Genomic DNA, 23503 nt, shown 5'->3' with positions numbered 1-23503 from the left:
AATCTAAACCAGGCGTGTAAAACTAATTTTCGTCGCGGGCGACATTGTAGTTGTGGTTTCCTTCGGGGGGCTGTTATGTATGTGAACCCATCTAAATGTATGAGCGCATTGTATTATGACATATGGTCTGCTCCCTGGAAACTCTGGGGGAGGTGGCAGCACTGGGCAACTCCTTCAGCCAGAGACTGATACACCCGCGCTGCAAGAAGGAGAGGTATCGCCGGTCGTTCCTGCCGACTGCTGTCAGGCTATTGGATAGACGGTCCTGAAAACCTGGACTCACCCCACTCACCCATTTTTAATATGCTTATATTTCTGATTTATATTTATTTATATACTTTCTGTCTTCTACTTTCTCCCTTTCATAATTTTGCTGCTGTAAATTGGGAATTTCTCCATTGTGAGACCAAGGTTTTCTTGTACACAAATGAATGGATAACTAGTTTTGGAATCAGAAGCCAGTAAATTATTTGTTAAACTATTTTGGCATGTATTTGAAAGGGGGGGTAGCAAATCCCACCTCAATCTTGGTGTTGAAAGTGAATAAATTTAGCTAGAAAAATTTGTTGTCAACACACACGATGTGCCTTTGCGGGCCAAATAAAATGATGGCACGGGCTGGATCTCGCACCCGGGCCTTGAGCTTTACACCAGTGATCTAAACAATAACACTTTTATTTACACACACACACACACAAAGACGAAGTGATGTGAGGAAAATGTGGTCCCACGCTAGTATAACGGGATTTTGTGGCTATCCACGTGTGCTAAAGCAAAATATCTTGAGTGTTTCTGTAGATACGTTTACTTCAGTTTAGATGTTAAGGTGTATATGCTTTTTCTTTTTTTTAACAATTGTTTTCAATCCAACCCCGGGAGATTTTTTAATCGTATGACTCCTTTCAATGTGTTTTTAAATTGTGTTTATTACGTGCGTCATTTACGTAATGACTGGTTCATAAGTGAACCTTAGATGTATGACTGAAGTGCGGCCATTCATAAAAACAGAGATGGCGGAACCGAAATAGCGCTCGCTTAGGTTATTGGTTGTGTTTGACTGACATATGTGTCTGCCAATGGTAAGGGAGCACTTGGATCGGTTCACAGCGAGCGTGTAGGGGTCTCCATTAAAGAAAATCTGCAGTCGCGTTTTTTTATTCGAAGCTATGCGGGGAATGAAGGAGTGGAAAGCAAGGTAGTGTTTCACTTTGACACGGGTGAAAACCTTCATTTGCCAGGTGAGACGTGCGGTATAAATATATTTTATTTTGCAATGGTGCCTTGTACGCGTCGTTGAAGTAGATGCGCGTAAAATCGTACGCCATTTTCTGACGGAGAGGCAACAGTGCGTCCATTTTTTACTCCATATCTGTCACCACAGCGCAACCGCTTTTGGCACTGAGTTTTCTTCGGAATACTTTGTGTGTACCTCGCCACCCCTGTCGCGTATTTGTGTTAAATTACTCAACAATGAATTGCTGCACCAACAGCATCATTCACTCCTGCCAGGATCGAGTTTCACTTCATTGTGAAAAACAACGACCACGCCCCTCTCTGCGTCAACTCCATTCGCACTTTTGTCCATTTACTTATTTTACTTCAGGAATGTTATGGCTCCAGTTTGACTCAGTACTCACAATTACAATTCACACTGAAGACACCCAGGAAACTCTTGCTAATTTGGATCAGTACAAACTGTGATCACTAAGGTTGATGATTGATGCGTCCATCCATTTTGTGGTCCGCTTTATCCTCAGGGGGATTGCGGACTTGCTGGAGCCTATCCCATCCGTCTTGGGGCAGCAGGCAGGTACACCCTGCATTGCTTGCCAGCCAATCGCAGGGCACACATAAACAAACAACCATTCACGTTCTCAATCGCACCTAGGGAAAATTTAGACTGTTCCATTAATCTGCCATGCATAGTTTTGGAATGTGGGAGGGAACCGAAGTGTCGGGGGGGGGGGGGGGCCCACACAGGACACAGGCATGGGGAGAACATGCAAACTTCACACAAGAAGCCCAGAGCACGGAATCAAACCCATGACCTCTTCACTGTGAGGCAGACGCGCTAACCAGTCGAATACTGTGCCGTACAGATTGATGCATCATTCACTCATCCAGCCATCCATTTCCAACACCGCTTATGCCGAACAGGATCGCGGGAAGTTGCTGGAGCCGATTCCAGCTGACTTCGGGCGCAAGGCATGAATTGATCGACAGTCAATCGCAGGGCACATATCAAGACAATCAACCATTCACAACCACATACACACCGTCACTGAGTGGGAACCAATCCCACACTGCCCGCAGACAAGTCAGGGGTGTGTACCACTACACAGTCAGCGACTCCCATTCAGTCATATACAGTCAAACCTCGGTTTTTGAATGTCTCTGTCATCGACCAAATCGGATTTCGACCAGAAAATTCAGAGACTTTCACGCCTCAGATTACGACCGAAAACTGGTTTTTGACCAAACTGAGCAAACCCCCGAATACGCCACTCGACTCCTCTTGGCTTCCTCGTGTAACGTTCATTGTGAGCAGATCCGTTTGTTGTGATTTACGCAAATCTGACTGTTTTTTTAAAAAATTATTTCTGCATAGTGTATTAGCCCCTAATCATGGGCTAATAAAATAGTTTCGGATTTCGAACAAATCGCTTTTCGAAAAGCCTTCTGCAACGGATTATGGTCGAAAACCGAGGTAACTGTGTGTGTGTGCGTGTGTGTGTGTGTGTGTGTGTGTGTGTAATATTTCCACTCTCTTTGAATTAAATCATTACAAATTTCTGCAAACTCACAAACAATCAAATAGTCATAAGTAGTCTGAAAACTGTAACACCCGCTCTTGTTTATTTCATCCAGGGTGAAGAATTTTGCAACATGGACTGCTTTTATGACCAACAAGTCCCCTTTGTGGTCCCGGAGAGTGTGAGTTTGGACCACAAGTTGTTGTTTAGAATAAATTCAAGGATGTCACTGAACGCCTAAACTTTGCCGTTTGTGTATGAACATGTCACTAACAGGGAACAGAGCAATGCCTCAGTGACAGGAAAAGGAAGTTCGTGGATATCGGTTTGGATCAAGACTCAGAGGGTATGGCCACAATGTTTTTGCTCTCCAAAATCTTGAGAATGTGTGAACATTATCGGGAAAAATACTTTGTTAATTGTATGCATGTCGCGTGATGAAATTGTATTTCTGGTTTGCAGAGCTTTTCCAAGACCTCAGCCAGCTTCAGGAACTCTGGATAGCAGAAGGTATAGCACAAGGCATGTTGGAACATGTTAACATTGACCTCCTACATACTAATGTATGTAGTATGTGACCTTTTGCTCCCGTTTTTGCTTCCTGCCTCTCCAGCTCAGGCTCCTGATGATGAACAGTTTGTCCCAGATTTCCAGTCCAGTAACGGTGAGTAGACCGTTGAGGCTGGAGCAAGCTTTGCAGAGAACATACAAATTATTCAAAGATGATATACTATGTGAAACAGTTCCCAGGGATCTTACCATGTCTGTGTGATGCTCTTGTGAAAATACCCCAACAATAAAGAATGATGACATACTTTACACCACCAACATCTGCTCTTGCTGAAATTGACCCATTTTGATGGGTGAAAAAGAGAGACATAGAAAAACAGAGCCCTTCTAGACGGGCTACGGATGGATAGTCGTCCTGTGGCACAAGGAAAATTATGACGAAGGAAGCAAAAGTCATGTTCTTGAATAGTTTTTTCCCTCTTTCATGTTTGCAGCCATGTTTCAAGTGCCGCCGGACAGCACAGTGAAACAAGAGTCCAGCCCAACGAAAGATCTGTCCCCCACCAGGACGCGTCACACAGACGTGTGCCTTTACAGCAACTGGTAGGACGCCTACCTGGAAGAATACTTAAGTGATAACGGCAGAGTCTTGTCAGTGCTCCTCATCTTTCTCTCCACAGTGCCTGTGACAGGAAACCAGCTGAGTTGACACGTACCTCAGCGGCCGCCGCCACCCCCCTGACTGGAACTGCACCCCAGCAACGACGGCTCGCTAACGGTCCCACGAGGCAGGTGTCTGGCTGCCCCACCCGCCACCACCGTATGCCACAGGGCAATCAATGCCATCAGTTTGCGTTGCCACACCCTCCCATTGGCTCCCTTGTTGCAGCTTTCGGTTCAGGGCAGAGGTGAGTGTAAATCATTTTTTGTCAAAAGCCACCTGTGTATAATTTTTTTAAGCCTCTCAGAACTTGGCCGTTTTAAGGGGGTAGTGCTCTCTGATGAAAATAATTGCTGAACCAATGCAGACTCTGGCTTTCACTACCATTATGACAGAGCTGTTAGACTGAAGGGGGCAAGTTTTCTACTTGCCAAGAGTGAAAATAAAACATTTTCATTTGTGGAGGCAGCAATTCTTGCACATTTCACACCAGAGGTGGAGGTAAGTCACATCCGAGTACCGCCGGTACGTGGAAGTAATGAGTATAAATTTTAACTTTAAAGTTTCAAGCCGCTGCCAATTATAGTACTGCTGCAACAATTGAGCAAGTCCCCGCTAAATTGTTAGCAAGTCAAGTCACACAACTTTGCTCAGTTACAACATGCAGTACACAATGTAAAACGTTTCAGAGATCGTAAAACAAAAAAAGTCTCAACTGACACTTTGAGGTTATGATGAACATATCTGTAGGACTAACTTTGGGCTGTTAACTCAGCGAGAGGGTCAGATGTGCACACAGAGCTGACATTAATGGTTACCCTTCAAATGTTGCGAATAGACTCTGTCGAATCGTACTTAAAAAGCCTTTGAAGAACTCTTAAACAATTGTAAAAAAATATTACAAAATAAAAAAATAAATAAGTAAAAGCAAAAAATAATGGAAAATCAACTGATAATGTGAGATTGAGAGGTAAAAAAAAATAAAATAAAAAAAAGGTGCCTCTTGTCCATGTTACCTGACGACATTACTTCTAGACGTCACACCAGTCCTTCTGACTTAACGGCAATTAAATAGCTACGTACATCCTTTGTAAATCAAAACCCATAACATATTCTTCAAGATTATGAAAGCTATACGAAATGTTACACCTTTTAAATTATCCACATCCATTTCAAATGCACTGAATTTAAATGATTCCTATAATTATCAACCATCAACATTTCCAATTGTAAACAATGTATAAATATAACAAAAAATTTCAAACTCAATTTAGGCTCCTACCGACACGTTAATAACGTTAATCTTCACTGAGCAAAATGATTCAGTTAGCAAGTTGACTCTACTGTTTAACAAATAAAGTTTTTGAAAGGTGATATTTCACTTAGATAGAGAAGACTTGTTAAGCGTGACAACATTCAACGACACACGTGATGAAAAGTACAAAAGATGTGTAAGTGTAAATACTCATTCTGAAAGTATCCACTGTTGCAGCCTCCATTGAAAAAAGACAATCTGCTGGTCGTAATTTCACTGAAAATATCAGAGGGTCTCTTGGCGGGGAGGAGAAAGCTGTTGTGCGTGGAATGTCGTCAAAAACAAGGCAGTACGAGAAACCTGTTGAACAAGTTGCACCCAAGTGAAGAAGTGGAAAACATGAAAATGCGAGCAGGGTGTGCACAGACTGACCACGTAAACATTAGCAGTTTAGTCGCCAATAATTAGCCGGCAGCCACCGGATGACAGCAGTTAGTACAAAGAAGTACATTTTCCACAATATGTCCCTCTTCTGGTGGACCAAAATCAGTTCTGGTACAGTGGAATGACCTCCGGAGCGTTGAACTTAACAGTGGAATGCTTCACTGTATCCCCTATTAAGTAAATCTGCAAATGTCCTCTCAGGTTTCAGCGGCAGATGTCAGAACCATGTCTGTCCTTTCTACCGGCAAAGAAAATGTTGAACATGCCCGGCTCTCACTCAAGCTACGCGGGATGCCCGTTGTATCAGCGGCATCTGTCGGAGCCTCTGGCTCCAGTTGGCGGTGGAGGCGTTTGCAAACAGGAGATGGTAGATTCGCGCTACCCGGAGGCAGTGGCGTGTGGTTCTAGCATGGCGGCCTTCGCCAACATCACCATCAAACAAGAGCCAAGGGACTTTGGCTTTGACACAGGTGTGAATTGAACTGGATAACTGCAGGTGCCTTTTCACCTAGCAGCTTTGTTCAGGTTACATGCACCAGCCTATGCAAGACATTAAAAAAAAAAAAAAAAAATCATCTTTCACTTGTGTGTCTTGTAGAGGTTCAAACCTGCCAGTCATCATCCTTTGGCAAAACGCCAGTCTTGTACCCGCGTGGAGGCTCAGGTGAGCGCGGGTCTGTTTCCCCCCTCGGTCATGCTTCAGTGTGGATGTGTTGTTCATTTCATTCTCCACTTACAGCTTTTGGTCGTGACGCAGAAGCCCGCTTCAGCTATGATGACGCTTGTGTCGTGCCGGACAGACTGGAGGGTAAGAGCAAGGACTTGACACCTGACCACTCATTTTGACTAAAGTGGCTTTGTTCCTTATGCCCAGCTAAAGTAAAGCAGGACGGTTTGCCCTACCAGCGGCGTGGCTCCCTGCAGCTGTGGCAGTTCCTGCTCACGCTGTTGGACAACCCGGCCAATGCACATCTGATTGTGTGGACGGGGCGTAATATGGAGTTCAAACTCATTGACTCTGAAGAGGTTAGTTTTCGTGCGCGGCACGAAATCTCAAGATTCCTAATCTCACAGGTTTTTTTTTTTTTCATGTTTTCTTCTCACAATTCAGGTGGCCCGGCTCTGGGGAATCCAGAAGAACCGGCCTGCCATGAACTATGACAAGCTGAGCCGCTCGCTGAGGTACTACTACGAGAAGGGCATCATGCAGAAGGTAAAAGTGAAACGGAAACTCTCTGACTCAGTCGTCGACGCTGAGTGCTGAGCTTCTCTTCCGTGATTGCTTCCTTTGGCAGGTTGCTGGGGAGAGATATGTATACAAGTTTGTGTGCAACCCAGAGGCCCTCTTTTCCATGGCGTTCCCAGAGAAACTGAGGCCCAGTGTGAAGGCCGACCCTGACGCCCTCCCCTTTGTTGGCGAGGAGGATGGCTTAACTCTGCCCCCGTTCGAGGAGGAGGGTCCTTACTTGGCGGACGGAGGCGAGCAGTGCCTTCAGGGACTGATCTTCCCCGAAAGCTGCCTGTACTAGGCCACAGTCTAAAGGATAGTGATGTGGGATTTTTCAGATATAAAATCTAAAAATGACCTTCGTCTGGTATGTTTTAGCCCACAGGACCCCTTTGCAGCCAAATTTCAAGCCACACGTTGTGCAGGATAGAATCACAATTTTACCTTGGTACGTGCACGTTATTAGAGCAAATGTAGTCCACATGAATTTGGCATGTCCTGGCACGCTGGTACTGGTGCTCACGTCCGCCTCACGTTGCAGAGGTGCAGGATTCGATTCCGGCTCCGGGCTTCCTTTGTGGAGTTTGCATGTTCTCCCCGTGCCTGTGTGGGTTTTCTCCGGGTACTCCGGTTTCCTCTCACATTCCAAAAACATGCATGGCAGGTTAACGGAACATTCGAAATTGTCCCTGGTGTGAGTGCAGATGGTTGTTCGTCTCTGTGCGCTGGCAACCGGTTCAGGGTGTCCCCCGCCTATGGCCCGAAAACAGCTGGGATAGGCTCCAACATGCCCACGACCCTTGTGAGGATAAGCGGATCAGAAAGTGGATGGATGGATGGATAGTCCAGGGGAAGTGCTACAATTCAACCAAAAACAAATCTTTCCAAGCCATGCAGCTCCTCACCTTGCCTGAAAGAGACATGCTCGTATTTTTCAGGCCTCTTGATCCTCTTATAAATTTCTATTTTGACATGTTGTTTTTCTATTTAAAAGCTAATATTTTTGTCATTAAATGAACTTGTAAGTTTTTCAGTCGAACTGTTTTTGACAAAATTATAGCCCATATGTTTGATTCACTGCCGCCCTAATGCTTGTAAGCAGGAGAATTTCTTACAATCCGCTTCAGGGTGTCCAAATAGTTTGCTGCATTTTGTATATAGTATAGTAGCTTCAGTGTGTACAAACTCTGTACAGTCGAGTCCTGCATACTTACGGTTCAGCACTTGCGGGTTTACACACTTGCAGATTTTTTTTCAATTGTTAAAGAAGAAAATAATGGGGTTTTTTTGGGCTTGGGTTTTTTTTTTTTCAGGGACCCCCCCATTTTAGTGGGAAACATACATTGAATGTTAATCAATGGTTTTATGTTGGGGGGGTTGCTTTTTATTTCTTTATGTCATTAATTTTCTTTATTTTCGTTCTCAAATGCATTTCGGTGGATTTTGGCCATTTGCGGACCAGCCAAATTGCGGGGGTCGACTGTATTTTTATTCTGTACATGAATCTAGTATATTTTTGCAAAAGGCTGCAAGTTGCACAGTTTCACTTGATGTGTTGGTGACAGAGCGGTGTTCTTTTTTGCAGATGAAACATATTTCGTTGTGGGATCACTGCAAGAGAGTATTGGCCTTCATATATTGTACATGTGCCTTGTGTTAATCTTCAATGATACAATAAAATAATTTTACTCGCATGCATTCTCGAGCATTTATCCAATGATCGTCCAGTTCCGGCCAGTGGAGCAATACACTTTACGAAGCAGCCGATGCCCATGCCAGCATCCGATTGCGTAAAAAAGCTGTGACGCCGTGGGTATGAACGAAAAGGAAGTCATGTCAGTTACCTGTGATAAGTAGCTGATTTTGAACAAAATATGAAGGTATTCAAGTGCATATTTAGTCAATGAAATCTACACACAGCACTACACATTTCAACACTTTCTTTTTCATTGCGGCGGCCGGGGCTTTGACATTGAGGCTGAGCTTTCCCTGCGTTTCAGAGCTATCTCCACTACACCTAATCACCCATGCCTGCACACAAGTCAGACAGGTGTACCACGATCCCACCAGCGACTTCGTTTGTATTTTTCATTCATCCATCCATTCCTCCATTATTCAAGTCGCTCATCCTCAAGAGGGTCGGGGCGTGCTGGAGCCAGCTGGAGTCAGCTGCTTTCGGGCAGTAGGCGGGGTACACCCTGAACTGGTTCAAGTTCAAGTCAACTTTATGTCAAATGTGCCCTAATCACAGGGCACACAAAGACGAACAACCATTCGCACTCACAATCACACCTAGGGACAATTTTGAGTGTTCCATTAACCTGACATGCATGTTTTTGGAATGTGGGAGGAAACCGGAGTACCCGGAGAAAACCTACCACACAGGCACGGGGAGAACATGCAGACTCCACACAGGAAGGCCGGAACCAGAATCGAACCCTGCACCTCTGCACTGTGGGGCGGATGTGCTAACCAGTCGCCCACCGTGCCACCTTTTGTATTTTACATTTTCTTCACATATTAATTGTATTCATTTTTAGTTGTCAAGTGTATTCAGAACCATTTGATGTTTTGACTGTTGAAACTGTTAAAAAATGCAGCAGACAATATCATAACGGCTCTTTTATTTTGCAAAAAATGTTTTAGTCACTTGGAGCTCTGCGTTCAACTCAGCTGCCTCCAAAGTCACATAGTTTGATTGAATTCCTTCTCATAAATTAGAATGGTATATTATGCATGCAATACCGCATTAGCCACTGAGGATTTTCACCTTCCACAGACAAATCCACAATAAACACAAGATTCCCTTGATGGTCCAGATGAAGCTGTGTGGAAAAGAGGGGGGTGGAGGGAGGGGGGGGGGGTCGGTGCAGAGGCCGCAGTATGAAGTTTGCGATTGCATAGTACATGAAGATCCTCATTTAATGCACAGCATGCTGCTTTGCTTTGAAGTGCACATGACTGAAATCTTGCTTTTGGAACCATATACATACTTTATGTCTCTTCTGTGGAGCATCTCTCAAAAGACTATGTACATTTGTTATATATATTAAAAAACATCACCAGGGATGCCCATCTGTTGCTTTTTGACTGGAATAAATGTTGTTTTTCTTCATCTTTCCCGAAGTGTTGTTCAGCATTTCAACTGAGTAAAAGAGAGATGTACTTTGGACACAGAGACATGAATGATCTAAAATGTCATCCTTGTCCCCTCATGCTGCATACTTGAACATTGTGTTTTTCTTTGTAACATTTCAAATGGAAAATAGTTCCTCTCAACAAACCAGAGGTGTACTGTACTGTGGGGCAGAATGGGCAGAAAAAGTTGCCTTGCTTATATTTTATGCTCATGTTTAATGTGCTTCCACCATTTTTACCTACTGTATCTCTTTTTTTATGAGACTAACATATATTTTGGAGTCAATACACATTAGGGTCAGGACTGTTGAGCTAGTGGGCATCAATTCAACATCAATATGGCATCCAAATCCAATCTTCAACATCAAATTGATGTCAAATTAATGTCACGTGCTTGCTGGGAACCACTGCTCTAACTTAATTTAATTATTTCCATCATATAATGCTAATGCTGGCATCTGTCGTTAAAATGTTGAGCATTCCAGTATTCTGCGGAGGATTCCAATCCAGTCCTGTATGCTGCGGCAGCATTCCGAACAAACTGCGAATACAGCAGTTGCACTGGTACACATTTTCCCTCCTGTATACCAAGAAAACCAAACAGCCAAACAGTGAATGTCAAACACAACATATCGCAGATCAGAGACCAGCCCTCGCATTTGTTGTCCCATCAAACATATAACCATACATTTATCGTGGCCATCTTGAATTAGTGAACTTGACATTCAAATACATTTAAAAAGTAGTTAGTTGTGTTTACTCTCGATTTGGATGTACTGTATTTACCAGTTGTTATGTGGCATGAACTTCATCATTCTCAAGTCAGGTGCGGTCCTCCGTACCAAGTTTGAAAGGCTTGTTTGATATAAATCAGGAAATATGCTTGTTTTATCATCCCTCATCGCCAATGAAGATCATACTATCTACAGAAGTCACTTAGTCTACATATATATATATATATATATATATATATATATATACATGTTTCCATCCATATACAGTATACTGCCAATTGCTAGCTTACTAGTGTTTGTCATCTGGAACTAACTTCATGATATCCTATTTCCCCAGCTAAAAGGAAAAAAAATCACACATACAGTAAAACTACAACACAAGGTGCCTTAAAATCATTATTAGCTACATCTGCACTTCCTTATTTCACTCAGTTCAATCACACTGTCAATTAATGGTGGTGCAAACACTTTCTTAAAAAATAGCTGCTGTGCTGTGTTGCATTGCAAATTTAGGGAAATAATGTAAATGGCTACACAGATACAAGCTCATATCATTTGCCATAAATGTCTCACTGAAGATCTTTTGGTTGATTTGTAGAATGCAAGGGTGAAACTAAATCTTAATTTGTCAACCAATGTACAAATGGGGAAAAAAAAATGTACCTGAAAATTTGACAAATATGCATCCAGGAAACCAGAAACTAAATGCAAGACACAGGTGGCCAAGCAAGAAGCTGACTGGCTGATGGAAGAGGGTGGGTCTGGGAAGGACCTGAGGAACCCCAGCTGAAACCAATCACAGGAAATAATTTACTGAAACTACACACAAAGCCCAAACAGAAAGCTCACCTCTCATTTAAATGCTATCAAATTGAAATTGATCAAGCAGACGCTCTTTAAAAGTTCTCCAAATAGCTTATTATAATAGCTTCCAGACTGCTCACAACAAAAGCAGAGCACTGTTTTCTCCATTTTAGTCTGACCTGTTTGCAGCAGTAAGAGTTTTTCCCTCAATAAATGAACCACTAAAACTGTGCGATTCAAGAAGTAACGTTCAATGACCGAAATAGTCCAAGAATGTGAAGCACCAATTTTTCAACTAGGAGCACGCTGGACAACTGCCAACCCATCCGCTTGCAAGCCCACTCCAGACCGCACGTTCACAAGCTAGAGATTCAGAAAATCAGACATCCAGGATAGATACAAAAGATCTATGAAGGAACGAAGGAAGAAAGGAAGCAGACGTTCATCATCTATTAGCATGCAATAAGCTAAAGGTTGAGAGGCTTTTTACGTGGTTATGGAAGGGTCTGTCTCCAGTGGGCTTCCCACCTGGTGTGACATCACATCAGCACCATGCAACCACTGCTGATGACAGCGAGCACAATCTATGCAATGTCTTCTGCGCGGGATCCAGAAGGTCCAGTAGTTGCTTGGGTATCATGAAACTTCAACTTCAATTTATGTGAATGTTTTGGAGGTTTAATACACAAATAAGTTAACCACCCTGAAAAATAGGGAAAACTTGGGACAATCTTGGCTCTGTGGCAGCGATTATTTGTGGGTGGAATTTGGGACATCTGGTCACCCACGAAGACTCAACAAGGTTCAGAGCCTGTGCCGGGAGTCATGGCTGTAGCTGCCCGGGGAGCTGCGGTTGCGGTGTGGCTTGTATGCATCCTGATAGGGGTCCTGGTAGTCCTGGTAGGGGTCCTGCGCCTCTCGGCTGTGCTGTGAGCCTGAAGACATTCGATTGCGTCCCTTGTGTGCCCGTTCATTATGGTAGTTTTCCTCAGATGTCATCAGGTTGCGACGCTCGTTTGCAGTAGAATGATCGCCTGTGTGGTTGCTCTGTTGCATTCTTTGGCTCTGCTATTAGAAGCAATGAGTAAAACATGATACAAATGGGCATATGGGGCATAATAAGAACCCAAAGAGGTCACGGCATACCTGCAGTCCAGAGATGCTGGTAGGGTATGCTGTGAGGGTGCCGGGGCCAAGATTGCGTCCCAGCAAAGGGTTCAGGGGTGTCGCCATGGAGGTATGCGTTGCTTTCCAGTAGGCCTCAAGGTATTCTGCCAGATGCTCACAGGCGTCCTCTAGCTGGTTCTCGTCTAGGATGATGTCAAACATTTCCTGTGGGCAGCAAAACGCTCGGCGGCTATTACTTATTGTCATTTCAATGAAAGCAGAACAGTCAGCTATGAAGATGGCCACCTACTGGAGGACATTGAGCAAGTTTGTCTGCAGCCACAAGCTGGACATTCAGGTGTTTGCTCTGGGACTTTCCTCTGGACTTGACTAGCCTCTGCAGAACCTGGAGGACAAGGACAGACAAATGTGTCACTATGATCAAATTAGTGAGGCTTTTGGGGGCTCCTCAGCAGAGTTCTGGGTGCTGCTGAGCATGCCGTGCTTGCTCATGGTCACTGTGAGTATAGGTATACGTTAGCTCCACATGACTAAGGCATTACTACACTTAAAAATGCGCACTAACCCCTTCCAGACGAAGATTTTGTCATGAATATTTGGAGGAATCATGGGCGTTGTCGTAAATCCTTGGGTCTCAACACCATGACAAGCTAATGTGGTGCAAAACACTCATTGCAGATTCAAAAAAGGAAGAAAAAAATATATCTAACATGGCACTGTTATCTTAATATTGGGGAATTCCTGCTTGAAAAAAAATCAAGACTTGATTGTTGTTTGTCCCGACAAAATGCATTTTCTGTGATCTATCATTCAACTCCATTTTATGCTGATGTTCACGACCACCATTAAACGGTACTTGCTCGAGCTTACCTTTGGTGAAGACACTTTGACGTGGACAATAATAGGGGCCAAAGAGGTCTTGAGGAGTTGGGCTGGGTGGTTGATGGTGTCGGCATCCAGCACTACCAGTTGCAGTGAGCGGGCCAACTCAAAGATGCGCTCAATCTCACTTTGCACTTCAGCTGATGACACAAGGCATGAGTAAGGAGTGGCTGAAGACGCTAAGAGAGAACTTTATCTGGGCAACAACTAGCTTCCCATTTAAAGTTCCATTCCTTACCTAAACTGGAACGGGTGTTGGATCGCTCTATAATGGCCCTCTTGCTGGGGTTGTTGAGGACGGACCTCTTGGCTAAAGATATATCTGCAGTGACTCGAGTGATTGATATCCTGCAAGAGTGAGACAAACAATCTACAGATCCACGTGATGGTAAGAAAGAAAAACAAAAAAGGAAGCATTGCATTTGTCTTACCTGCCATCAAATCTGTGCTTGAGAAAGTCAAAGAGTGCCTTCTGCATCATGTCAGTCACCTGCACAGACGAGTTTTCCATTTGCAATGCCATGACTGCTGTTTTTTGTCTTTTAATCCATCCATCCATCCATCCATCCATCCATCGCCTATCTATTTTCTTCTGCTTATTTGAGGTAATGTAACCAGTGCAGCAGTTTAAGCAGGGATGACCAGACTTCACCACCACTGAAGGCATTGCAGACCATGCAGAGGGACAGAATAACCTGTATCAGGAAGTCAGGTAGCCCTTACACTCCTCGAGCAGCAGCCACATAGCAATCCCAGAGGGGCATGGTCAAATGCCTCTTCCACAATGGACACATTGGCTGGTTGGGAGAAGTCCCATGCATCCTCTAGAGGACACTGCTGAGTGTTCAAGGATAGTGAACTGTTCCAATGCCAGGATGAAAACCACACTACTCCTCCTGAATCTGAGAAATGAATTTCTGATGAATCCCCCTCCATAGAACCCCCGATTAGGGATTACCAGGAAGGCTGAGGATTGCGATCCCCCTATAATTGGAACTCCTGCACCGGTTCTGCCTTCTTAACGATATATGCATTGTAAGTGGGAGAGTTGGCAGTGAATTGGATAAAAAGGGGACCGTCACCCCAGTGCATTCTGCTTGGCCTGCCAGGACCCATTAGCTACCCCCAGAGTCCCACAGGCCAAAAAGGCCCGACAGGAATCCTTCAGTTTGACAACATCCATCACCACCAGTGTCCACCAACAGGTTTGGGGTTTTCTCCCATGACAACAAAGGAGGCCCACAGGGTCCACGCTAACTCCGTTTGGGGATATGCCTCCCACTGTTCCCGGATATGGTGAAAGTTCTTTTGTAGATGATAATTGAAACCGATTCTGCCAGACGTTCCCAGAACACCCTCACATTAGATTTGGCTCTGCCATGGTTAGGACCGGGATCTTTCCCAACCATCGGCCCAAATACACCGCCAGCCGGTAATCGCTTGACAGTCCAGCTCTTCTCTTCACCTAAGACATGTGGCCACAGATGACACAACCATAAAGTTGATAATGCAGCCTAGGATGTTCTGGTGTCAAGCATAAACCGCTCCAACATGATAAGTTGACGCCTCCGGAAGGAAGGAAGCCAGAGGACTCGAAGAAAATCCACTCAAGTACAGCACAGTAGCACACATAACGTCTTCTCAAGCTCACCTCATAACCCTTGAGCGAAGGTCCCACCAGCACCACCGGTCTCATGGAGGGAACCACGTCATACGGGGGGATGTGTTCCGTCTGTCAATTCAAACATTTAGTCAGCAGCAAGCGGCTGAATATGAGTGAGACAATGGGGCCAAAATAACACAATCAGAAAGCTCCAATGGGCAGCGGATGAATGCGGATTACAGTCAGTTGTTAAAATGACAGGCTTCTCTTGCATGATGCAAACGCGCTGAAACTATGTTTCCACCAAGCAGTACAGTTCAGTTTAAGCCAGCATGATATATCCGAAAGTGCTGTGTGTTTCCATCGCAAAGTGTGTTGGTGGGATTGTGTTAGCCGTGTCAGCTACATATAAAACAGTGTGCTATCCTAGCCAGTCATATCCAACAGCTGCAAAAATGATGAAGTACAGTATGTACTAGTAATGAAAATGTAGAACATCCCACAATATGTTTTGTACTTCTTTAGCATGTTGTTTTTTCGTACAAGAACAAAACAAATATGTCTGAGAAAAGGTATTTTGTGGTCTTCCCATCCCATTCCCCTTGTTTTTGGAAGTTATGACACTCTGTCATCATCAATGGAGGGGATGCCGTATCTCTACTGCCACCCTTTTGGCACCCTACCACTGCAAATGTTGCCAGGTGTGCTATCTGGTCACTTTCACAACACGATCTACTCATGAAATCAAACTGTAATGATTGATGAAAACAAGGCTTCAATGTAACAAGAGAATGAAAGGATGAGGAGCAACATGCCAATGTTGTCTGCAAAGAGACATTTCACCGGCTGATTACAGTTTGGATTTTTAAAGATGTGAAAAAAAGACAACTTTGATACTTCAGTGAGCCTGAAGTATTGCGCTCCGTGTGAAATGCGGCCACTTGCTGCAGCGCCACAAGCTCCTGTCATTCTGCAATGGAGGCCACAAGAACTCAGTGGATGCTTCATGAGTGGGTCTCACCAACTTACCACTTTCTGTTTCTGCTTTCCTGTGGGAGGGGAGAGAAGACAGCGACAGTGTCGTCAGTGGCTGCTTGGGGAAGGAGTCACAGTCAGAAACCTTGCGTGCCTTGAGCAAAGAAAACCTAGCAACTATCAACTAGGATTAAGAAAAATGTGAGAAAAGGTGTTTCTATGTTCCTATCATATTCACAAAATCACACGAGTGATGTTCGGGAGAGGGGAAAGGGTTCATAGTCTTGTCGTTGGATTCACACTGTGGTAAGCCCCACTCTCAGAACGCCTGCAGTCCTCAACTGGAGGAAGAGGAGCATCATGGGAAAATGTACCAACAACCGTAAGGCAGTGAACTTAGGCTCTAAGCAGAGATGGCTTTATGCTCTTATTCTATGCTCTTGCACTTCAGGAGGCTCGTCTCTAAGCAGGTGGCTGGCTACTTAGAGCCCACTCCCCCTGTCTGATGCGCTCACCTGCCGCGGATATGAGTGGTCGGATAGAGGCAGACACCTCATCCTCTACACTGGAAGAGGAGTTCCCTCCAGACTTACTGGAAAAAACAAGAGGGGGATAAAGAGAGACAGAAACACAGTGTGGCATTAATGCGGAAAAACCCTAGAAAGCCTGAGGAAATGTTAAGGGATCAGTCCAGGAATTCCAAATACAGTGAATTTGAATGTGTCCGCTTGTCTGAGATGCTTTGGTGGCAGTCACCAAGCTCACAAGTAGAGCGCCGGAGCAGTCGGGTCCACAGAGATTAGCGTTACAAGTTGACTTTGAAGCTTGACGAAGTGCATGAGTTACTGCACAAATGCTGGGTGACATAACCATCAAGACACGTTACGCACGCGACAAAGCGCACACATAGGTAAAGGGACCTCTTATTAGGGCTGCTGAAAGCGACTGTGTGAGTGGAGGAGAGGATCGAAATAGGCATGAGTCATAAAAAGATCCGCACCCAGTAGAGGCCAAGAGAATGTCAACTGTTTGGCACCACTTTTACTTGACTTTAATAAAGATTCAAATCATACCAATTTTGCAAATGCAAATGTAACATGTTCTTAAATGGAAGTTAAAAAAAAAAGGCCCCAACCATAAGAAGTTTGGATCATTTTCATTCACTGTCAACCTTACAGTCTGTGTTGAAAACGGGACATTGCACATACGGCCCAGAACGTGATGGTACTCATTGACTGCACTGCTACTGCATCCAGTCGAATCCCTGTACTCACCAAAATCTTTATTCACATTTCAGTACCGCATGTATGCAAAGTTGAGGTGCTTTCTTTTTTTTCAGGTACCATTATCAATGTCTGCACATGGCACGTTCCCATGTAGTTTTTATGGTGAGAAGTCCATTCAAAGTTTTACCCATAGGCTTCTGACTACGGGAAGCTCAATTCACACAAATGTTAAACAGCAATGTACAGCATCGTCTTATACTACTTACCCTTGGACTCGTCCTCTTTTCTGCTCTTGCTGGAGCCTGATGTTCTCCAGCTTGAGGGGACTGGGGATGAAGCCGATCTCGCATCCCTCTTTCACCAATCGTCCGATCCACCAGTCGTTATTGAACTTCTAGAAACAGAACACAGGAAACAACACCACAAAGTTCACTCCACTTTTCTTCACTCATGTTATATAGATCATAGCTGATGGAAAAAAAATGCCCATCATAACCTCTTTTATGTGGAGAAAGTCCTTGGCATCAAAGGAGATGGCTGTGGCAGGAACTGGAACATCCTCATCCAGAGCACCGCAGTAGCTGACATTGGTCCTCACAGCAAATGCTACAGGTTTGGTCTGGAGACACAGTCACATTATGAAATTCTTGATACCAATCCTATACTGTTTTTTTTTGGTGCATGTGGCTACCTTGGCTCTCTCCAGCTGGATGGTGGCCTGCTGCTCCCGTTCCTGTCGGCTCTGTCCCGGCCCTTGGCTCTGGCTAGGGCTCTGGCTCTGCACCTGGGCCTGCACGTCACGTTCCTCCTCCAAAGAGACATCTGAGTCTGATGGTCTACTAGTGTATGAATCAGCTGAGCCCTGCAAACATGTCATGAACCAAAGCAGAGGCTTCCTTCAGCTGTCTGCAAATAAACATCAGCAATTCAAGGATGTTTGGAATGTTCAATAATGCAATCAGGAGAAGGGGAGAATTCAGCTCATGATGGTGTTTTCAAGACTGATGGCTAAGCACTTTTTACTTGCTCGCCGTCTCTGTACACATCTATGCTATGTATCCAAACTGGCCTCTCACAAGGTCTGGCATGAGCATGCTTCTGGATTTTGGCATCAGTAGGACAATATGGATGACCAAAGGGTGAAATGTAGTCCACGGGCAAAAAGAACACAAACACCCCTGGCAAAATACTATTCACTGCTGGACTCTTCCTGTTTTGGTATTATTAAATAAAAGGCGCATTCTGCTGATTCTATGCCTCAAGATCAGTTCAGCGCAGCATGCTCAGCTGGGGAAGTCATCTGTGTAATGGCTTTTTCAAGGAGACAAAACGGTTACTTCAGCTTGAGTACAAATTTATAAAAGATAGGCTACTGTGTGGAGTTTAGGATGGATTGGGGGTGAGTTGCGGGAACTGTTCTTGAGGGCTCAGGCTGCCTTGATTTTCTGTCTCTCTTTCACAAGTAAGCCATTAAACGCGTGTTCTCACACCATTTTTACCCTCATGTCAAATCACTAAGCATCTTTTCATCTATCTGGATGCTTTGCAGCATCCAAAGCCTCATCCAATAGAGTAGCTTCAGCATGTGACTCATCAACATCACAATCCACTTAATGACATCACGATGCGTGATTCTGAGCACAGCCTACACAATGGGCTGCCTCAGGTGGACTGAAAAATGCTCAGTCGGGTCTATTTCGAGCAGTGCCATGTCACAATGAAAATCTTTCAGTCTTCTTCCTGGTGTCGGGATTTGCTCCATTTCTTGGAGCATCAGACCGATAGGCACTGAATGGTGTCAGACTGCAGCAGAAGCCGCACATCACGAGCAAACATGGTGGGGACCCACATAAAATTGACGGAAGACACATCAGAGGCCATCTGCCCAAATGTGTACCACTTACACACACACACACACACACACACACACACACACACACACACACACACACACACACACACACACACACACACACACACACACACACACACACACACACACACACACACACACACACACACACACACACACACACACAGGAGTACCCACAAACACACACACGCAACCCCTTCCAGCCAAGGCAGAGTCCATCATCACACTCTGTTGTTGGCTTACAGGCCTTTCGACGATGCTACGGGTGAGCGCAAAGCCGCACTCATCCAAACACTCACCGCCTCAGAGTCTTCAAATCCATGCAGGTACAAATTGTCATACATGGAGGTTTGTTATTCCAACGCGCGCCTCTGATACAGAAAGGGAGGGAAGAACAAGTGTAGAGGCAGAGGAAGAAGGAGGGGGCGCCAGAGAAGGGGGAAAAGGATGGATGGGATGACGACAATCCCTTCTCTTCACAGCACAGAAGGCTATTTAAACAAAGAGAGATCTCTCTCCTCCCGTTTGTTCCTCTGGAGCCTTGATGGATGTAGCGTCTCCCTGGTCCCACAGAGCTGCTGGCTGGCTCACATTATAGGATGGAGAGGCGCTCCCTGGAGGTAGCCCGATCCTGGCATTTCATTTCATCACACAGGCAAACAGCGAGCAGCAGCACAAGCAGATCCTGCCTCAATATCTAAGCCTGATGACTGAGCAAATGTGCACCAATGTGATTGGCTGCCTCGCTGGCCACTCAGCTCAGAGGTAGCAGGGATCAGTGGGGGAGGAGGGTGGAGCAGCATCCTCCATTTCCTTTTTGAGCCCTTTCTCAGAGAGCTGAAATTATTGCAAGGATTCAATAGTAATAATGTTAATAACATATAATGTGACACTTGTTTTTTAATGTATTACAGTAGCATTTGTTAATTGTAACTGGCTCATTTTATCACTATATTAATCATTTTATCTTGACAGTTTTAAATAATTTTCACGATTATCATCATCCATCCATCCATCCATCCATCCATCCATCCATTCATCCATCCATCCATCCATCCATCCATCCATCCATCCATCCTTCCATTTATCTGGGGTTGGGTCGTGGGGCAGCTACTGTAGCAGGGAAACCCAGACTTCTCTCTCGGCAGCTACAATGTCCAGCCCTTCGTGGGGAATCCCAAGGCGTTCCCAGGTCAGCCCGAGGACATTGTCTCTCCAGCATGTCCTGGGTCATGACCGACTCCTCTTCCCACAGGGATGTACCCGGAACACATCACCATGGAGGCATTCTAACCAAATGTCCGAGGAACCTAATCTGGCTCTTCTCAATCGGGAGAAGCAGCAGCTCCACTCCCTGAACCACGACACCACGCTGTGGCCGCAATAACATTGTCTTAAAATTTGTAATCGTTTCATATTATTTTGCTTGTTGAACTTGTTGAACTTTCTGTCAGTCATTTAACCACTGCACAGGTTCACAAAGAATCCCGCTCCAGGTGGCCTATATTAATGCCAAGTGGCCTACATAAAGGCAATAAATTCCACATTATTCTGTCATTTTTTTATTCATCAGCCAATAATATCATCGAGGCATCTGTGGAACTATCACACACCCATATGATGGATTCCGGACGTCAGGTGAGAGATCCATGCATGCATTTGTTAATGCAGCCAAGCTGACAGGATCGTAGAGGAGACAGGCGAAGGATCGGAAAGCACTGATAGAATTAGCGTTACTCAGTCAACATTCCATCCAACTGAATTCACATCTCACTTTGATGAAAAGGACATAGTGATGCATGTGCCAGCTGGATACAGCCCTATCAAGCGCCTGGAGTGCTTTTTCTAACTATCACGATAGTAGATGGGCAGAACTACTATGGTGCATCCTTGTGATCACTCACTGTGAGCGGGTGCACCGGATGAGGAAGCAGCACTGGTGCGTTCGATTGCGGCCTCCCTGGTGCTGAAGAGCTACCCGCGAGTTGTTGGAAACGAACACCGGTGCTATGCCTTTGTTCTTCTTTTGATAGCATGTAAAATGCTTGCCCATTTGTTTGTCCCTTCTTGTTGTGACACTCTGGCCATCCACAACAGCTGTCTACCATTTACAAAGTGTAGCATATGCTCATACAAGTTTTCGAGCCTGCTGAAATAGCATTGTTTACAGTTGGCGCAGTGCATTGTGTCGTCAACATCCAAAGTTCAGATTATTACTTTCTAAACGCTATTGTTTACCTGTTGTAGGCGCAACAGTGCAACAATTTTGTTCAATGTAGTTACTTGTCATATCATCCATTCATCCATCCATTTTCTGATCCGCTAATCCTCACAAGGGTCGTAGGCATGCTGAAGCCTAACTCAGCTGTCTTCGGGCAGTGAGCAGGGGACACCCTGAACTGGTTGCAAGCCAATCGCACGCTCACACTCACACCTAGGGACAATTTTGAATGATCTATTAACCTGCCACGCATGTTTTTTGGAATGTGGGAGGAAACCGAAGTACCCGGAGAAAACCCACGCAGGCACGGGGAGAACATCAAACTCCACACAGGAAGGCCAGAGCCGGAATCGAACCCTGCACCTCTGCACTGAGAGGCCGACACACAAACTAGTCGCCCACCGGGCCGCTCCTTGTTTATCAGTGCAGTACTATTGGCCAATTGGCTGTTACTTGTCTAGCACTAACACAAATGTGTACATCGATGAACATTTAGTCAAAAAAAAAAAAAAAAAAAAGACTGACATTGCATGACAGGCCCACCTTTTTGAGTAAAAAGGACAAGATCCAATCTACATGGACAGCAAACCTTAAATGAAACTCAAAGGAGCACCAGAGGAGATCAAGGTGCTGGCGATCAGAGACATCACTGAGTTGGACAAATCCCTGGGATTAAGCGTGGCTTTTCTTGGGGTACTTTGGTTTCTTCCCACATTCCAAAACCATGCTTGGTAGCTTAATTGATCACTCTAAATCAGTGGTTCTAAACCTTGTTAGAGGTACCGAACCCAACCAGTTTATATGCACATTCACCGAACCCTTCATTAGTGAAAAATAAAAATATGATTTTTTTTTTTTTTTTTACCAATCCAAGACATTAAAATGCATTTACATGAATTAAAAACAGAAAACAACTTAAATAAAATTTAAAGACAAAATTATACGTTTTTAATTGTGCACAAAATGAACCAGCCAGTGATGGCCAAGAGGGCGTGTCATAACTAATTGACATGTTGAGTCGGGTGTGTCTTAACCTCTATGGCCGAGGCTCCGTCGAACCCCTGAGACCGATTCACCAAACCCCTGGGGTTCGATCAAACCCAGGTTAAGAACCACTGCTTTAAATTGTCCCGAGATGTGATTGTGGATATGAATGGTTGTTGTTTATCTACACGTGCTCTGCGAATGGCTGGCAACCAGTTCAGGGTGTACCCCATCCATTGCCTGAAGACAAACTCCTGGGGATAGCCTTGTAACGATAAGTAGCTTGGATAATGGAGGATGGCAAGATGGATTACTATGTACAACATTATGGAATATATCACAGTTGAAATAGAAATGGAAAAATCGAACAATATTCTAATAAGATACGCATTAAAAAAACTACATTCTCACAAATTTGCAGAAATTCATTCGTATAAAATCATTCTCTGTCCCCATCCATCCTTGCCTTTTAAAGTGCTTCCATCCCAGTCTGTCCCCCCCACCCCCACCGAAAAAAACCCAAAACAACACCTCCGTGCCTGATGCCGTGGGAGAGAGGCATGGGGTGGTCGAGGGCAATTAATAACTTAACTAACTTTGCTCCATACATTCACATAGCACTGCTGATTCCGTCTTGAATGGCGCCTTCTGCAACAACCGCAAGTAAGTATTACCACAGACAACATTTACATTACATATACGAAGATGCCTTCCTGAGTACGTCGACGCCCCAGCCGTATTGGTTGGAGCAAAGTGAAGCAAATTATGAATATGCTTCCTCCTTGCAGATGTATCATCAAGCAAAAACTCACCAGATCAATATGGCATTATTGCTTTTGATTGTATGATGTTATCCTAGCGCAGTTTTCCGATATTATTTGCATCAAATTTTAAATATTAAATTTAAATATTAAATTTTTATTTAATATTAAAGCCACATACAATATGGCAGATTGGCTGACATATCACTCCGACCCATTTCAACAACTGTCTGCTACAGAAATTAAAAGAAAAAGGAAGCAAATATTTATATTCATTATTCATTCATCCCACTTGTGTGTGTGTGTGTGTGTGTGTGTGTGTG

General features: G+C 44.5%; 2 protein-coding genes across 13 annotated transcripts in view; one reads left to right on the top strand and one right to left on the bottom strand.

The window, feature by feature from the left end:
- The first annotated feature begins 885 nt into the window (after positions 1-885).
- Positions 886-7300, top strand: LOC109520934 (ETS translocation variant 5-like). Of its 6 annotated transcripts, none has more exons than XM_019878558.1 (13): positions 886-1238; positions 2869-2934; positions 3030-3099; positions 3216-3263; positions 3367-3417; positions 3758-3866; positions 3944-4051; positions 5825-6093; positions 6222-6287; positions 6363-6431; positions 6498-6649; positions 6735-6836; positions 6919-7300. In XM_019878558.1, exons 2-13 carry the CDS (start codon positions 2887-2889, stop codon positions 7150-7152), a joined length of 1326 nt encoding a protein of 441 aa, XP_019734117.1. In that variant the 5' UTR covers positions 886-1238; positions 2869-2886; the 3' UTR covers positions 7153-7300. The 6 variants fall into 6 exon arrangements, with proteins under 6 accessions (XP_019734117.1, XP_019734115.1, XP_019734116.1 ...); XM_019878556.1 differs by having other exon boundaries at positions 887-1195; positions 3944-4171; XM_019878557.1 differs by having other exon boundaries at positions 887-1238; positions 3944-4171; positions 6504-6649.
- A 3470-nt stretch (positions 7301-10770) lies between these two features.
- Positions 10771-23503, bottom strand: part of LOC109520929 (voltage-dependent L-type calcium channel subunit beta-4-like) — a 15722-nt gene continuing 2989 nt past the window's right edge. The window contains exons 3-15 of one of the 7 annotated variants that reach the window (XR_002169262.1): positions 18033-18203; positions 17838-17960; positions 17608-17735; positions 16631-16707; positions 16170-16189; positions 15189-15269; positions 13969-14027; positions 13776-13885; positions 13526-13677; positions 12945-13040; positions 12674-12859; positions 12018-12595; positions 10771-11509 (exon numbers count right to left, since the gene is read on the bottom strand). Coding sequence is in view for 5 of the 7 variants with exons in the window: in XM_019878546.1 (XP_019734105.1) it covers positions 12332-12595; positions 12674-12859; positions 12945-13040; positions 13526-13677; positions 13776-13885; positions 13969-14027; positions 15189-15269; positions 16170-16189; positions 16631-16707; positions 17608-17735; positions 17838-17960; positions 18033-18203; positions 19514-19558 (1512 nt within the window). In the remaining 2 variants the exon portion in view is untranslated. Of the gene's footprint in view, positions 12596-12673; positions 12860-12944; positions 13041-13525; positions 13678-13775; positions 13886-13968; positions 14028-15188; positions 15270-16169; positions 16190-16630; positions 16708-17607; positions 17736-17837; positions 17961-18032; positions 18204-19513; positions 20076-23503 lie in introns of those variants that run through there. The other 6 variants (XR_002169263.1, XM_019878547.1, XM_019878546.1 and 3 more) reach the window with 6 other exon arrangements.

The sequence above is a fragment of the Hippocampus comes genome, unplaced genomic scaffold, assembly GCF_001891065.2.
Source record: "Hippocampus comes isolate QL1 unplaced genomic scaffold, H_comes_QL1_v1.1 scaffold345, whole genome shotgun sequence".
Taxonomy (NCBI): domain Eukaryota; kingdom Metazoa; phylum Chordata; class Actinopteri; order Syngnathiformes; family Syngnathidae; genus Hippocampus; species Hippocampus comes.
This window is presented reverse-complemented; position numbering and strand designations above follow the sequence as displayed.

What these genes read in the sequence shown, in the direction of transcription:
- LOC109520934 (XM_019878556.1), top strand. Translation starts at nt 2,887, where the DNA reads ATGGACTGCTTTTATGACCAACAAGTCCCCTTTGTGGTCCCGGAGAGT. An exon ending in CCTTTGTGGTCCCGGAGAGT is followed by an intron (nt 2,935 to 3,029) that starts GTGAGTTTGGAC and finishes TGTCACTAACAG; the next exon opens with GGAACAGAGCAATGCCTCAG. An exon ending in CGTGCCGGACAGACTGGAGG is followed by an intron (nt 6,432 to 6,497) that starts GTAAGAGCAAGG and finishes CCTTATGCCCAG; the next exon opens with CTAAAGTAAAGCAGGACGGT.